The sequence below is a fragment of the Leuresthes tenuis genome, unplaced genomic scaffold (genome assembly GCF_036924035.1).
Source record: "Leuresthes tenuis unplaced genomic scaffold, fLeuTen1.0.hap1 SCAF_4, whole genome shotgun sequence".
In the NCBI taxonomy this organism is placed as follows: Eukaryota; Metazoa; Chordata; class Actinopteri; order Atheriniformes; family Atherinopsidae; genus Leuresthes; species Leuresthes tenuis.
In genome coordinates, this window is record NW_027325358.1 from 24,007,892 (window position 1) to 24,025,178 (window position 17,287).

General features: G+C 39.5%; 1 protein-coding gene across 1 annotated transcript in view; it reads right to left on the reverse strand.

Annotated features, from left to right (window-relative positions):
* adgrl3.1 (adhesion G protein-coupled receptor L3.1) overlaps positions 1-17,287 on the reverse strand; it is a 135,033-nt gene that overhangs the window by 100,745 nt on the left and 17,001 nt on the right. The window contains exon 3 of the mRNA XM_072383332.1: positions 1,340-1,505. Within this exon, the coding sequence (XP_072239433.1) occupies positions 1,340-1,499 (160 nt within the window). The 5' untranslated portion in view covers positions 1,500-1,505. The remainder of the gene's footprint in view (positions 1-1,339; positions 1,506-17,287) is intronic.

Sequence of the window (17,287 nt, forward strand, 5' to 3'; positions counted from 1 at the left end):
CTTTAAAGCCCAGAAAAATACATTTTGCTGTCACTTTTACATATTTGTTTATTTCTTCTTCTTTTTTTTTTTGGTTATTTCTTTACAACTCTCTCATATCCCGTGATAATGACAACACTCAGCTTAGTGGGAAAGATGAAGTGCTTTCTATGTGTCCTGAGAGCTAAAATGTCTTTGTTTCAGCAAATCCCTCCAAGTATAAACAACATGATTTGCATATGTCGACTTATCCTTCAGACATTGATGTAAATGCTTTTGACTGAGACTCATCTCTTGGTGTTAAAGCAAAGCCCTCAGTGGCTGCTTGCTTGTGAGCACCCCTATGTGTGCCTGAAACTGTCCATGTGAGTCTAAAGTATTTCAGCATTTAAAGCATATCATCTATGCACAAGCATGGCACCAGGCATGTGGGCAAGTACAAAGTTCCAAATTGTGATTGACAGCAGCCATTAATAGGATTAAGTCCAAGTGGGCCAGAGCTCCCTCTTGGAGTCTTCAAAGCTCGCTATCACAGGGGAGAGCAGGGAACATATAGATGACCCACTGGCACTGCATCTCCACTGTGCATGTGTGGGAAGCCTAACTATGTGCACATTAATAAGGTAGAGAATACATGTACATTGACGAATGAGTGAGTGTTTCATTGGAATCGCAGCTGCAGTGTTTCTCATTACGTCCTTGGGTAAGTGGGGGCGGATGAGGAGTCAAAGCCGTGCCATGAAATACCAGACTTCAGCTTGACGTATCACCTTTTCTTGCTCTCTGACTAGATATAAATATGTGGAAAAGAACCTCGTCATAAATCGGCGCTTGTTAAACTGACATAAGTGCCTAAAGATTTATGCAAAGGGACCAAAAGAGTTCAGAAAACTACAGCATACATCTATATGTATATTTATAAATATATATATATATATATTGTGTTTTGTGAAACTTTGTTGTGTTTTTTTGTTTTCTAGTCATTGAGTTTTCTGTTTTTTCCTTTTTATTTGTTCGCCTGGTCTTCAGAAATGCTGAGGTTTTGTTCAAAGTTGTTGTATTTTACACATCAGAGACACCGCTGCAGCGCGATGATGTTCCATTAGAAAAAAAATGTCAAAGTTTCATATTGTTTCATATTTTCTAGAATCAGTTTGGTACAAGTAAAAATGTACAAATCTAGGCCACACGGCCAGCTTTGTTTTTTTTTGTTTCATTTTAGCTTTTCCAAATGTGACATAAAAGAAGGAGCTGGACATCTTTATGAATAAGTATGAAAATAATGCACTGATTATCATTACATTTAAGCCACAAAAAAATTGAAATACTGAGGAATGAGTAATGAGTAATGTGAACTTACCAATGGCGATGGGAGCAAGCAAGGTTGAGATGAAGAGTAGGCATCTGGCCCACATGACGTCTGAGTTTGACCTGGAAGTGTGTGTGGAGGTACTTCCTGCTGAGCCCAGACAGTCGTGTGGTGAGCTGTTTCTCTCACAGCTCAGTGTTCCTGACACCATACAGGCCTGTAAAGTGACACACACACACAGAAGAGTTGCTCACTTGGCTGCCACATTATGACACTTCATTTAGCCCACTGGATTTGCTTGCAGAAGTTCAACATGCACGAAAGAATGATGACACATTTTCCCCTTCAACAACAGATCAACTTTCTGATTATTAACGAAAATATGAATTATCAAGACAACTGTATAAAAGAAGACTATAGATGATGTTGGAAATTAAAATGCAGTCTCTTGCACATTGGTGTCCAATTTATGAAATGGAGCAAACACAATTCAAAGAAGCTGAAAGTGTATTAAATGTAATATTTATTCACAAATGATTATATATTCAAAAGCTGTTCCTTAACAGATCCAATACAGCCGGAGTAACACTGCAATGGTGATAAAATGTTGAGCAGCTGAAAAACAACAGTTATTCTTGTTGGGCAGATTTTACAAACACATATTTCACAAAGCAACAAATCATATGCCAGATAATCAATGCACAACAAATCTGGGAGGGGAATGCAAGACTAAATGCTATATTCCGATTACTTAAAGTTTGCACGAGGGTGCCTCTATCCGTACTAGGATTCACTTCACTTAGTATTCCACATCAGCATCAAAGTGTGAAATATATTGATGTTCCGATCTAATTGTTCATTTCATGGTCCATCAGCGATAAACAATTAATAAGATGATGGTTTCTGAGATAAGTTGCAACAGTGTTGAGCTGGTAAGCCTTGTTTCCCCTTCCCTTTTTTTTCCCAGAACATATGAAGCAGACTAGCATTGTTCAATCACTGGCTCATTCGCCCACTCGCTCAGCCAACAAATAACTCAATTACCTTCTACCTGCACCCCCAAATTTACCCTTTCCGTGATACAAAGGGGGAAATTTACACATTTCCTCTTCAGAAGTTGTGTATTGATATAATTTTTGTAAGTATGCAGAAGGGGCCAAAGCATCACACAGCCATTATATAATCAAGCTATTTCATGAGCATAGTTCAAAGGTAACAGAAGCCCTATTTTGTGCCTAAATGTTCCCTGCTCTCAGGGGAGGACAGACTTAGCTCTGAATTAACAGACATGCCAAGTTTGTGTGTGTGTGTGTGTGTGTGTGTGTGTGTGTGTGTGTTTGTTTGTGTGTGTGCGTGACTTTAAGAGAGACAGGCAGCAGAAATTTGCAAGAGCTGGGGACAGATGGAGCAAAGCAGACAGCCAGAGCCATGGGAAATAAATCATGTGTAACAGAGACTATTGATCAGTGCGGCCATATCATTTTGGTCCAGCAGAGACTAATACAATAGTGAACTATCTCCATCACGCCATGCTGTGAAAGGAAATCTCTGCTTTGGCACAGTCTCTCCCATAGAAACTTTTGATACGTACTGTTACCAATATTTGTTTTTTTATTTATTCAAATGAAACTTTGAAATAACTTTGATATATATTTATATACATATATATGTATGTATGTTTGTAACGTCTCTCTTGAACACTGTCAATGACAAAGCCTCACATTGACATGACAGACAGATTTACCTACAGGCACTTCTACACTGAATCTGAATCTCTGAGAACAGACCCAAGACACACAGCAAGATAAGAGCTGTGGAGTCATCCAGAGCTTCACTGATGGGGTTCTTTTTTCGGAGGTCAAAAAATACATCCTTGAAATTGAAAATTAATTTAAGATTATGATCATAACAATTCAAGCCAATCTTAATTTCAACTGAGTCTGAGCAGTATGGTCAATTTGATTTGCATTCCATCATAAGGAAGTCAAATCATTTTATCCAATCAGGTCATTTTTATATACTTTGATCATAATCTTTTAGTTCTGGATCATAGAACATCCCTCATTCTTTATTTTACTTTTTAGAACTCTCTAGATATAAAAGCTTGCAATTGTACTTACGGTTCTTTTTCCATGGATCTAATATTGTTTTCTATGTTTTCAGCTCTTTTTTTGGCCAACAGAGATTCTATTCAAATCATCCAAATAGGTTGTTTGTGAATACCCTTAAACACAAGGGGTGTCTTCACGGCTGAAAGAGCGAAATACAACTTGCATGAGTGTTCTAACATTGAAGCAAATGTCATTTTCAAGTTTTTCTTTTCATCAGTCATGCATTTTTCTAATGGAGGAAGAAGAGAGGTGGATGTGGTGACTGCCTGCAGCTCCTTCAAATACAGGATGAGAATTCCAGATATGCTACATTTTTTTTCACTCTCTTGGTTTACATAAAAAATAACACTTTACGGAAACAAATTTGTCCTTTGTGTTTGGATGATAATATGACCTGGCTAGGGTTAAAAATCAAATCTACAAATACATACAAAATACACTCTTTTTACAATAATACCGACAGCTCATATGCGGTTGCTCTCAAGACCATTAGAGGTAGCATGCTCTCTAAAGGTTGGTTGATCGGTACTGTAAGGTACAGTTACAAAAGGTTTTAAAGATCTTTATTTTGGATTCATCTCTGTCAAACAAGGTTGGTGTAAAAAGAAAATGACAATTGTCTAAAATGTACGCGTCATATTTACAGCAAAGCTTTTTCACACAAATGCTTCAAATTCCATGATTCAGAGCTGCCTTCTTAAGGCTTTCTGTTAAAAATAACCTTGAACACCGCACATTCAAATACATTCAGCTGCCTAAATAAAAGCTTTTGTACCTGATTCCATGGGAGTGAGATTTCATTTCAGCTAACAGTTCCTGACAAATCCCTAATGGCTCTAAAATGATAGACTCACAACACACTCCTGTGCATTATTCTTGCCGCCGCTTAAACAACTGCGCAAACTGCCCCATTTTGATTGATTGGACCCTAACTCGGTCGAACATGAGCAATTTGACCAGCTGTCCCCAGCTAGACAGAGCAGGCACACAGCAACATATGGCCGGACGACACCAGTCAGAGCATTCCTCTGTTTCATAATTCAAAAGCTATTCCATCACCCCGTATGCTCCATCACTACCACACCCATTGGTTAATTAACCCTTTCATTTCCTCTGTGCTCATGGTGACTTCACAGACAATAGTTATGTGATAGCCCGGAGCAGTCCGGGACTAATCCAAAGTCAAATCACTCTAGTTATGTTCATAATTCAGTAGGGCTGCATTCTCCCATATGCTCAGATAATGACATAAAAATATACTCCATCCAAAGAGTCCATAATGAATAGACAGTGGTGACTGCCTCAAGCAGTGCCTTGTTTTTGTAACCTGCTTCCTTTCATTATCTTAATCTGTTGATTGGTTGGAATATTACGAATAAACACCATGTAATTATGCTAATTATCAGAACATATGTTATGTGTTTACACTCTGTATTCATCAGAATATCATGTGCATAAGGTCTGGAAGACATCATGTAAACCTGTGAAACTACTTAATGTTTAAAAGGGCACATTTTTTTAAAATGAGCTCAACATTTCTTCTCTGTGGAGCCACACCCAAATAGATAGCGACAGAGCAGAACATCAGCCAATGGGCAGAACCAGACTAAAACTGATATCTGTCACTGGATTTATGTCCTTAGATGTACCTGCTGCTATCATCCATCTCCACTTCAGTCATATCTGTTTAATCTTTGTTGAAAATATTCCAAATATAATAATAATCGATCCTTTCTGCCTTGAAAATTTTGCTGCCAAGAGGACATAAGATTTTCAATATCTTTGACACAAGAGACTTGTGACTTATAGTTTGTTAGTAAAATTATTGCAATTAAAAGTCCCCACGACATTGTGTACTTTAGAGAATAAAGTAAATAAAGAAAACAGACCACTCCCTGGCCGCCATGCATGTGTAAGTGACAGGAACTCTATGTCCTAAATATTTCTGCCCTGAATCTTCATTTCCTACAGCGTCGGCATTAACAACGCTGTCGCCAAGGTCGCACCACTCACACACCATATTGCATGCATCCATGAACTACTTGATGTCTGGCTCATTCTGTTCACCAAAGCAGCCTGAGTCAATGTGTCTGTAAGTGGTGTGTGTGTGTGTGTGTGTGTGCGAAGTCTCTTAACGAGAGTCCTGCCTGTCACAGCACTTCTCATTCGGGGATTCTTTCTTTCGCTAATGAGTGCTGACCGGTCTGGGCTACCTTGTCAACATGCGTCACACGCACACACTCACACGCACGTGCACCTGTTACCCCAACCCCCACCCCACAGTTTACACACACACGCTCATCACTTGGAGACCAGATGCCCTACTACCTCAGCCTGCAGTCTTAAATGTGTAGGGACTGTATTTGCCTGTATTTGTCTGTTTGTGTATATGTCGAAAAAGAATATAGCAAGGACATAACATTTCAGTAGTTAGAATAACATCAAAAAGCAAAGAATAAGCTACTATACAGAATTTCAGAATTTCCATACTCTCCTTAATTAGATAAGCAGAAAAGAGTTTCTTCAGAGGTGAAAGAAAACTGAATGCATCCTCATTAGATAAACCCTCCAATTGTTTATTGAGATATGTGTTGACAAAGCCCAGTCAGACAAGGCATTTGATGTGTTAATCTATATATAAAAAAAAAAAGGTTTCATGTAAATCTTCAACCATGTACATGTACTTAGTCAGACTAGTTTGTGTTTCAGTGTACCAGAATTCCAAAGGAAAGCACTCAGCAGCTTAAGCAAGCTTTTTTTTCTTTCACCTTGCCATTTTGCTTCACTTAGTTTTTCTTCACCTGTTTTTGCTTCCCTCTCTTTAGACTCCTCAGTTGTTCGTTCTTTGCTCTGCTGGAGAGAAAAGTCAGTGCGGAGCAAAGCTCGGGGGGCTATGCACCATGTTCAGTAAAATGGCATGTGTCCGCCAAGCTATGGTAAATTACCTCCAGTTGGCTTGCTAGGGTAGGTTTAACCACCATGGATTTTGTGTGTATGCCTGTGTGTTTTGTGTGTGTGGCGGGGGGATAGGGTGGAATGAGGTTGTGTGGGTAAGAGAGTGGGAGCGGGTAAAGGCGGTGTGGCAAATCATCATCAGTGCAGGTAGACGAGCTGGAAGAATTTTGATTGGAGTGACCGTGCATGTGACACACATGACAAACATACACACAAAACCAGGTTATTAATCTTGCAGCGTTGAGCTGGAGATGCCTGATCAGGATGGAAGCTGGTGGGAGACTGGCCTGTGGCCAATAATTAGAGACACAAGCACACCTATTACAACTTGTGTACACTTATATGAAGAGCAATGTATAACAAGCATCTACTCAGGACAAGCCATAATGAGCAATTTTCAAGAGGAAGGCCTGATATGCTGACTGGCAGCAAGTGGCCCCTTGGTGTGACCAGAGGCTGAGGGAAACTGTCAGCTCCAAACAATGTGAATGTCTTGACATCTCGACCACAACACGTTTCTGTACTGTTGCATGCGTCTAGATGTTTTGAGCATGGGGAAGCTCGCATACAAGCCCCCCTCGGACCACATTAAAATCACAATTAATAATGAGTTGGTGTCACATGTTTTACTCTGGCCAAATCTAAACTCAACGAGACAAACAGTCATGTCAGCTAGTGTCTCTCATTTTGAAAGTGTATATCAAGCTGGTGCAACCAGAAGCCGTATGGTTGTTCCCACTGGCAATTTTCATGTAATCATGTACAGTACACACACACATGCATGGAGACATGTATGAGTAGGTGGGTGAGGGGCTGGTTGACTATAGGAATGTGCACAATTGTCATTGGTGCCTGGAAGACAAGTAGCCCGGCTGGCGATTTATTTTATACAGTGGTTGTAAATCCTTTGTGCGGCTGAGCAGCAAAGAACTGCAGAGTGCTGCAGAGTAGCCTTCAAGGTATGGGTCACCCCCACATCAGTGTGACATGTTTTGGTCATTTAATGTCCTCACCGGAAGATGAGTGGTAGCAATTTAGTGACATTGTGTTCTATGTAATGTAAAGGCTGTTTTTTGGTCATTTTTCTTAAATCTTTAGTTTAATGTACATATTTCTTTTTTTAACATTTAGTCCAAACGTCTTTTTTCTAACAGCATATGCTGAGGAATAATAAGACATGGCAGCACAGATCGGGCTGAATCTGGTACCCTTTGCATTTTGCATGAGACAAATATTCAAAGAAGGCTGTACTGTCATATCAGTCCATTTCCCTCTGTTGCTCTGAAAAGAAAATGTTTATCATATGTACAAATGTGTCTCTAACATGACATATCATTTTAAAATCATCTCCTCTCCAAATAGTTCAAAGTTTTGGAGTCAGCATCTCATCCTCTACCTCTGTTAGACAGGCTATGCGTCTGGGGAGGCTCTGGCTTTGACCGGACCACTGCAGTTTCTGCATGGCTGCCTCTGGCTGCTCTAAGGACACTCCCAGAAATCCGATGCACTGAAACCCCCCTGAAAATCCATCGCCAACGACCTCGTGTGTAAGGCACATCCGTTTAGATTCCACTCTGCCTGGCGGCTAGACACCACTTTCTGTTCTGCTGTGCTCTGAACTTTCTAATGCTCCGGTCTAATCAAGTCTGTGCACACTGCCTCCCTCATGAGACAAGATTTTGCTAAGGTGGAGATATGCGACGAAGAATCGAAAAAGGAGGAGAAGTGGAGTTGAGGGGATGGTTGGGGAATGAAGAAAAGATGAAGGATAAGGGGGGGGGGGCAGAAGATGAAGTAGGATATGCCTGGAGGAGGTCAGACAGGAAAAGAGCTCAGAAAAACTGATAAAATAAGGAGGAATTAAGCAGGGGTGACATAGGGATGGAGACGGAGTGGAGACAGTGCCAAAAGCAAATTAATAAAGCACTTATATTTTATCTCACTGTTTATCTGTGGCATCAAATATTTCAACACAATTTAATAAAACAAAGCCTTTAGACATCAGATAATGTTTCAATAAGCTCAATTTCATAATGTAATATGCATGAGTTATATGTGCATCAAACTTACATAGGCCTTATTATGCTTCCCTACAAAGGCCACAACATGACTAATAGCACTTGGTCACAATTGAGTGTAACAGAATTATCTGACTATGAGACTTCTTTTTTAATTTACATACATATTTACATTCTGTAACACAAAGTTATGACTGCATAGAAAATAAAACAAGTAATGTGAATCAGTGATTGAACTCCAGCTGGTTATGCAAGCTAGATACAGCTAGCTAGTCATCCTCAACACATCCTGGCTATTATCATTAAAAAAATAAAATTTCATCTGTTTGTGATGACATAAAATTTTGACTGCAATCAGAAAGGAGGAGAAATAAGCAGATTAAGCAGTCATGCTAAAGGCTAACGCGCCGAGCTAATGATGCCCTTTTAGGAAAACACCCAGGCCGTTTCTCAATACCAAGTATGCTTAGTATGTACTTGTCTACTTACTAGTATGGACTTGTCAGAAGTACAAACTTCTGAGGACCGAAGTAGGCTTATTATGCATTTGTAATGGAAGTACTTGATTACGTCAAAGACATTGACGTTGCTGCCAAAAATAAAAACATTTGTAGAAAAAAAATAAAAAATTCTTGCAGTTATATGTATATATATAACACATATATGTCTATGGTGGTGACTTGTGTGTGCTTCAGACAGCACAAACGAAGATAGCAGAGGAGAAAGCTATCTTTCTCTTGTAAATTCTGTTTGGAAATGTTACATAAAGCATACCAACAGCAACAACCTTCATAAAGCGTGCCATCATTGCACAATTTGCATTAAATGTGAAAAGTCAACATTATCTGCAAGAATGTCAGCATATGAGTTGTTAACATGCATAAGTAGAGTAAAACCAGCATAAAGTACAGCATATTACAGGTTCAGGAGATTGTCTGCCCTGGTGTTAAAGAGTCTTTGTAGCCAACACCAAGTTTAAACCCGTGATCAGTTATCAAGTGAATGTGAGTATCACTCTTTGATGTTTTTTGTCTTTCTGGGGTTTTCTAAACACATAAAATTGGCCACAAAAGCCTCTCATTTCTCAGATTCAGAAGAGGTTGGAATGCTCAGCTCACATCTTGCTTGAAAAATGAAAGCATAAAATGTCACTCCAGATTTGAAATGGATAAAGTAGTTTACAGCTTTTTTCTCATATTCACTGGAGTCCTGAAATGTTCTCGAGACGGTCCACAGCAGTGGCATGAGAGAATGCAAAAGTCCACAATATTACCTACAGATTTTCTGGAGCGATTTTCCACTCATCCGCTTAGTAAAATCTCCAGATCATCACCAGATGAGGTAGTGTGTATGAATGTGTCAACGAATACTCTGGAGTCAGTGTTTCTCAATTCCGGTCCTCATGACCCACTGCCCTGCATGTTTTTGAAGTTTCCCTCCTCCACCAAACCTGATTCAAATGATCAGCTCGTCATCAAGCTCTGCAGTGGCCTGATAAGGAGCCATTCATTTGAATCAGGTGTGGTGGAGGAGGGAAACATCGAAAACATGCAGGGCGGTGGGTCATGAGGACCGGAATTGAGAAACACTGCTCTCAAGCATTTCCTGCCAGTTAGCGTGTGTGTGCTGGTGAAATGTTGTCCTTTCTACTGTATGCTGCTTTCTGCTCACGCCTTGCCATCATATATACTGACAGCTACATACAATACTCAAGCCAATGCAACTTGGAACCTCATCTGTTATTCACAAGTGTTATAAGGAAAACATAGCGATTTCTACAGCACAATTGTAGGGGCTGCCTCTTCTGTGCTCTTGACAGCCATCCCCCACAACCTCCTTCCCAACATTTCCAGCCGGGAGAGTGCATCTCCAGCTGAACGCCTCCTGCTGTGATGTGCTTTTATGAACAGCAACCTTGGACCAAAGTTCCTGTGAGAATGGCTTAAATTCTATCTGATTTGACTGAGGTTGTCAGAGCAATAAAGCATTTGCTTTATTCCCACTCCTTATTGGAATTGGAATCAGGTAAACTGACCAAAATACTCATCATACTTTATAAAAAATGTTCTGCATAGAGATGGTTCCAAGACTTTGCACACTGTAGGAACAAACCCTCAAGCATCCTTTGTAATTCTGGAATAGGATTGTTTTTAGAAGTTTTTTTTTTAATGTGAAATTGGGCTGCTAGCTTGACCAAGACTCCTGGATAAGATCAAATATATATATTATATTTATATTCATAAGGTATATCTTAACTTTTCTGGTAAAAAACAAAAAACAAAGACCAAAGAGGGAAAAAAAGAATACATGAACTGTGCAAATATGCCTCACAACTGACAAAGGACATTTGTATTTTTATTAAATAAATGAATACTCTAAACAAGCAACTGTGCGATATACATATATCTTCAACCCTTCACAGTCAAACAGGTATTCACATTAATATGCAGCCTCCTGCATGGCGCTAGAACCGAGTAACCCATAAGGGGAAGTTAATGGTTTGCAAAACTGCCCCTGAAACACTCACTTTAGTCAATGAGACAAGCACTGATGCTGATTCCACTGCCACTTATTTTGCTTTCCCCTTTTGATTCATCTGTCTTCTCCTTCATACCACCTTCTCGCTCCCCCATCGCCATCTCCCCCTCTTCCACTCTGTCACCGTGTTCCAAACCCAGTACTGTCACAGTGGATATGTCAAAGCCATGCCTTAAAGCCAGAGGCAGGGTTTGTGTGTGTGTGCAATTGTATTTGCAAGAGGAGAAGAGAAAGTTGCCTCGTACAGTATGAAGAACAGCTACCTCAGCAGTGAATAATGCTACTTTAAAGAGGAGGCAAACAGACAGGATAGGACACTCATGGCCTAGATTTAAACCCTCATGAAAGGACCAGGCTTGTTTCATGGGAGGATACGCTCAAATCTTTGTCACCTTTTTTGTTGAAGAACTTTATTGTCTTATTCATCAGTTATTTTTCAGGTTCAGGACAATTCCTTCCGTTTTCATTTTCCACTGCTGTCTTCCATCCAGTTTATTTATCTGCTTTAAACTCATCATATCTGTGCTGCTTTTTCGTAATGTCTTTTTTCTTGTCTCCTCTGTCTTCATTGTCATCTGCCAAACAAACCCAGTTCCCTCTTTTGTTCGGTAAACAAGATTAGAAACATCTATTGTCTCTGCATCCATTGTTTTCTATTTCTATTTCTAACTAACCTTACATGATAGACCTATAAAATGAGACTTCTGTTCCTGTTTCTCTAATGGTGAATCAAGGTCCTTTCCCTGAAAAATGTTAACTTTAGACTCTCTGAAAAATGCAAAAAAAAAAAACTTCAAAAGCTCTCATTGATCCCTGTGATTCAGTTGGTTGAGGAAAAGATGATTTCTGTGTGGGGCATTCGAGCCAAACCTTTGCCATTGCAGTACAGGGCAGATATGAACTGTGTATATCAGGGTACTGAAATATTTATTCAAAAAGGCCTTTCTGGGGTGCTTACCAGGCTCTTCATAATTTAATAATGCATAAGCACCAACACTGGTATATAAATATAAAAGGAGGCACTTAAGGCTGGATTGTCTAACTGCTGAGAAAATGGCATTAGAAATGCAAATAAATCTACCTAAGAAGAGAGTACATTCATTTGTAGACTGTCACCTTAAGTTTTTTTTTAAAAAACGGGTTGCTGGACATATAGAGAACTCTTCCTCTAACATAACAAAGAAAATATTAAACATTACAGCCTTTATGAGCTACTTTGACAGCAGTGCTGCTCAGAACAGCGATGTGCATGTAATGTCTCGTGACAGGAGTCCACAGTGATATGGGAGTATTTGCCAGCAAACACGTTTGTTAGTTCTTCATTTTTTTAGTTCTCTCCAGAAACAAAGTCGAAAATCTGAACTAAGCAAGAGATTTTCTTGAAAGTTTACTGGGATTGAGGAGGCACAGCTGTGGTTACACAGTGCTAGAAGTTTACCTGGAACATCAATACATAAAAATCAAGACTTATTACTGTTCCCTGCTGAGCTGAACTTTAGATTTCAGCTCATACATAAAATGGTTTGATTTAAGTTCTAGTACTCATTAATGTAACGGTAAAGCTAAGAAAATCTTTGCTATACTATCATACTTGTGTTAAAACACATATTTTGGAGTAAGTCAACAGTCTATGAAAATGTGAATGGCATCAGCCATCCTTACAACGACATTCAATGGTATTTGAAATGCAAACGCACCAGAACCATGATTCTGTGACTGGAGGGCAACATGGTTATTTGCTGCACCGGCAAAGATCACCACTGTCGCATTTCTGATAAGCTCTATCCATCACCTCTCTAAAACTAATGATACAATGAGCTCCTGCAGGATGTATGGGCGGCGATTTTGATGCAATCAATGGAGACAGCAAAAGTAAACACAGTGCTAAATGTCAGCTACAGTGATTGCACTGCCACAATATCACCTCGGGTGGGGGATCCAAACAACCAAAATCAATAATCTTATCATTTCATATTCAAATCACACAGGGCAGAGGTCTGGATCTTATTGCAGTTTTCATATCCCTGATGGGCTGATATGTTCTAATCAACAACCCGGAGCAGGCATGTGGATTGAAAACAGTAATTCAACCGAGTTAGAAGATAGATCATGGTGATATTTTTCTTTTAACTACTGTGTGTTCGTGTTACTTTGCTATGGCACGGTTTGATGTCCTTCAAAAAGAAATAAAGCAAGGGAACATATTGCATGTGTTAAAAAATAAGTCTTTTAAAACATTTTAAAGGACTAAGGACTATGTTTTGCAGAATGGTGCAGTTGGGGCAGATTTTCATTGTTCTTTGTTCAGGAATATTAAGGTAGGAAATTTAAGGTAACCAAAAGTTCATACCCCTACCCCTGTTATAAATACGCCTACTACAATGCATTAGCCTGTGGATGTTAGTGGGGAGCTAACTGTTCTGCCTTCATTATGGAAATACATCTTCCCTTAATGCCAGAATTTACCAAATTTGGGCAGCCAGCTGCACTGCAGATGAATATTGAGAAGAAGAAGAACTGGACTAATTTTGTGAAGAGCAAAGTTGAAAAACAAGACAACCACAGATGTTGGACAGGTTACAACCAGCTCCAATAATAAGATAAATGCTCGGTAGATTCATGGCAAAGTTATAGTTCTTGTACTGAGATTGTTACAAAACTGAATGTGCACGTGGCTGTGCACTGTGGATTACATTTGTGCAGTGTCAGCAGTCACCTACATATAGAACCAAACTTTCAAGAGTAAGTGGTTAGTGGATTGATTTTATTTTTTTATTTTTTTGAGCCAGTGTGAGGTTGAGGATCACTGCCAACAACTGCCTAATTTTTCACCTGTTCATTTTTATATGTGATAATATTTCATCTCTCCAGTGAGCTCTTGTGATGTCATATCTATGCAGTCTGGTTCCGTTGAAACAAAACTCTTTGACCACTGCTCATTTTCTCATGATTTCGAAACCCAATTTGACTTGTTTGGTGTTTTTTTTTGGTGTGGTTAGTACCACAATTTTTCTGTGATGTGCAAATTTAAAAAAAAAAATCTTCCTGTACTTTGAGTTTGAAGTAAGTTTTAGAATAAAAAAGAAGTTTAATATCACAGTAGGTAAAGAAATTGTAATGAGAAAATAGTTAATTGTCATGAAGTTGGAAAGTCAAAATAAAAAAAACATCCAAGGTGTGTCACTCTATGTTCACCCTGTGTTTCATCAATGCTTAATTGTGCTAGTGTGAAGTATATTTGATGAAAAATTCATTTTATGCTGCTCAGATCTCATATTCAGGTTGTAGCTTCAGGTCTTGAACATCGATTCCCTTTCAAAAGTGAGGTATTTCTGGATAGATTCAAGTTCCAAAAACATGAACTGAATGTGAGGATTACATATGGATGTCGAGGGAGTCTGCCTCTTCGTGTACAACAACTGATCATGCATGAAAGGAGCACATTCACCATGTTTAATCTTCTAAGATGTGGTATACAAAGAAATCCTTTATTTGTAGATTTGAAATATGAAAATCTAAACCCAAAAGTATTCCGTAAATATTTGCTCAACAACACACAGGATGTATTAACGAGAAAAGTGAAAAATATGTGATATTTGCTATAGCTACCAAAACTAAACCTTACTTTTCCATAAAAAGTTAAGGTAACTCAGCTTTTTAATACTTCATTAAAAGTGTTCTTGTTAGAATCCACGTCGAATTGCTTAAATAGATGAACAAACCTCTATAGTATGTAATTGGGATATTTGAACTGGTAAACAGACACATAGAGGGAAAACATCTGTGAGTGCATCTGCTCATCATTGCACCAAGCCAATTGGGAATCTATATTCACAATTTACTCAACATGACTAGAGCCGGTTCACAAGCAAGACTCTATGCAAACAAATGGGCGAAGACAACAGACTGCATACAGCCTGTGGAGATGACACTGAGGGGAAGAAAGGGCAATAGTAGCTGCCATGACTTGTTTTGTTTCATAAAGGCTCTTCACACAAATAAGATGGCTTATCCTACCTGGAATAGAGTAGCCCTAAATAGCTGCTTTTTCCAAGTTGTTGACAAAGAGCATCTCTGTGAGCTATTCCCTTCTGTCAAGCTTGTGCATGTGTGAGTGAGTGCGTGTTGCACATGGCGTGCTGCACTCAGGTGTCAATGGTTTGCTCTTGTGAGGAGTTTTGATGTAGGTGTTTGCATGAGCCTTCAGCTGTGTGTGTTCATTATGTGCGCGTGCATGTTTGTTTCCCTGATGTGCCGATCTTAGGAGGAAAGGAAGAGAGCATAAGGGAACGATTGGTATCTAAAGCACAGTCAACAGGATACAAAGAAAACTGACATCAAGAGTGAGACCAACAGAATTCATCCTGACTGCGAGTGATGCACCACAACAAATTTGCAGTGAAATTGCTGAAAGTCATACCTGGAATAATAGCTGAAAATGACACATATTTGTAAGCTATCAAATCATAAGCTTCATTTAATCTGGCTCATTGACTGAAAAAAGAACACATTCACGTTTGCATGAATGACTGAGGGGAGGCAGACGAGAGGAGAGAGGGCTGGATCACATTCACACATTAACACTGTCACACCTGGAAGCTGTGCAGCACAGTCACACAGTATCGCACGACTGAGCACGAAGCTGCCGCACTGCAAAAGTTAAAGGTTAAGTGCACGTGGGTCGTAGCCCTGATGGTACTTGTTGAGGGATGTAAGCGCCAAGGTTTTAACAGCTACTACGCTGCTAAGATTTTAAACCCCGATCTTTCAGTCACAAGCTCGCTTCCTCTGTGCCTGTCTGTTACTGCACTTTGATACATGACTGCTGAAGGTATGCGCAGAGAAGGTCGAGGAAAGGCGGGCTTTTATCCCAGTTCTGTACCCATGTTTGTTGAAATATGGACATGACTAAAGAGAATGCAAAAAATATTTTTCTTCCAATCAATTCATCTGCAAAATAAACTCTCCACTTATCACCTTGCCAACAAAATATGAAAGGATAGAGACTAATTACCACAATAATCTCCCACAGACCAAAAATATGTATTGAAATTATTGAAGTTTTATTTCATTAACAATAATTTACTAAAAGACAAGACAATTAAGTCCTTTCATTTGACAACTAGACATAAATCAGATGTAAAAATAATCCCACTAATAGTTTTTTGATAAATTCATTATAATACACATGAACAGCAACAAAATCTGTCGACATCATCTTGATAAACGTCAACAATCTATAGCATTGATTTATCACTTAGCCCCAATAGATAGAACTCAACTCACAATTACAGCATCTGTCGGGTCTAGTGTTTCAGAGACATCTGCATCATGCCCAGCACTGACTGCATGTGGATGTGTGGGTTTGCATGTCTGTTTGTGTGCGCTAGTACACTTCTACACACAAGAAGGCTGAGTCTAATTGCACCGGTCCATCTGCCGCCTCTCGAAAACAGGCTTCCATCCCACAGACTCAAACAGTGCAGACAAAAATACGCAAGCACAGACAACACACACTTGCCACAAGTGCCTGCCTCTAAGCCTTCAACTTGGACCCTGGACAATCTGCACCCATTCTGCGGCAGCTGTGTAGACGCCATTGACTGGCATGGTTTACAATATGGGCTCCATTGTCTGAGGACAAAGGCCTCTCAACTCAAGGGAAAGGTCAGTTTGTAAAACAATAAGCCCATGTTCAAGGGGGGTGGCAACAAGGAGGTGGAGAGTGTATGTGTGTGTGGGCTTGTTTTACTATATTTGCTGGGTTCAAAACTCAGGAGCCTATCATACTTGTGAGATCTAACAGATTTTTGGAACTTAACAGCTGGGCCCAACCACAGCTTGGATTACACCCCAGGTATTATGTTGTTTATCACAACTGTTTTAAGTTTTTATGAAGATATGGTTTGGTATAGTTCAGGTTAGAGGATGCTCCAGAAAATGTGTGTGTGTGTGCCTGTATATCCATGTGTATATGACAATTTGTGGTACTGCTTCCACAGATGTAATTCTAGATATCATGCTTTATGCTAGTTAGTTCAGCATTTAAATCAGAAAAATACATATTCATTCTTTGATAAGCTTGGCCCTGTTTGTTGCATGTTAGTTTTTTCGGTACAAATACTTGAAATGTCAACCATGGTATGAGAGAGCATATAATATACAAGTGCCCAGCAGAGTGTTTTTCCACTTATCTGTCCGTGCACAAGTGCTCAGTGTGTGAGTCACTACACATGTAATAATTGTTTAACCAATAAAAGCAATATGGAATGTATTTCAGTCTGAGCTCTCATTAGTAATGTGGTAAATGAAGGTTGTGAGGTTGTGCATGTGGAGCAGGAAACACCTGTTTCACCCAGGGAAAGAAGCACATCCCC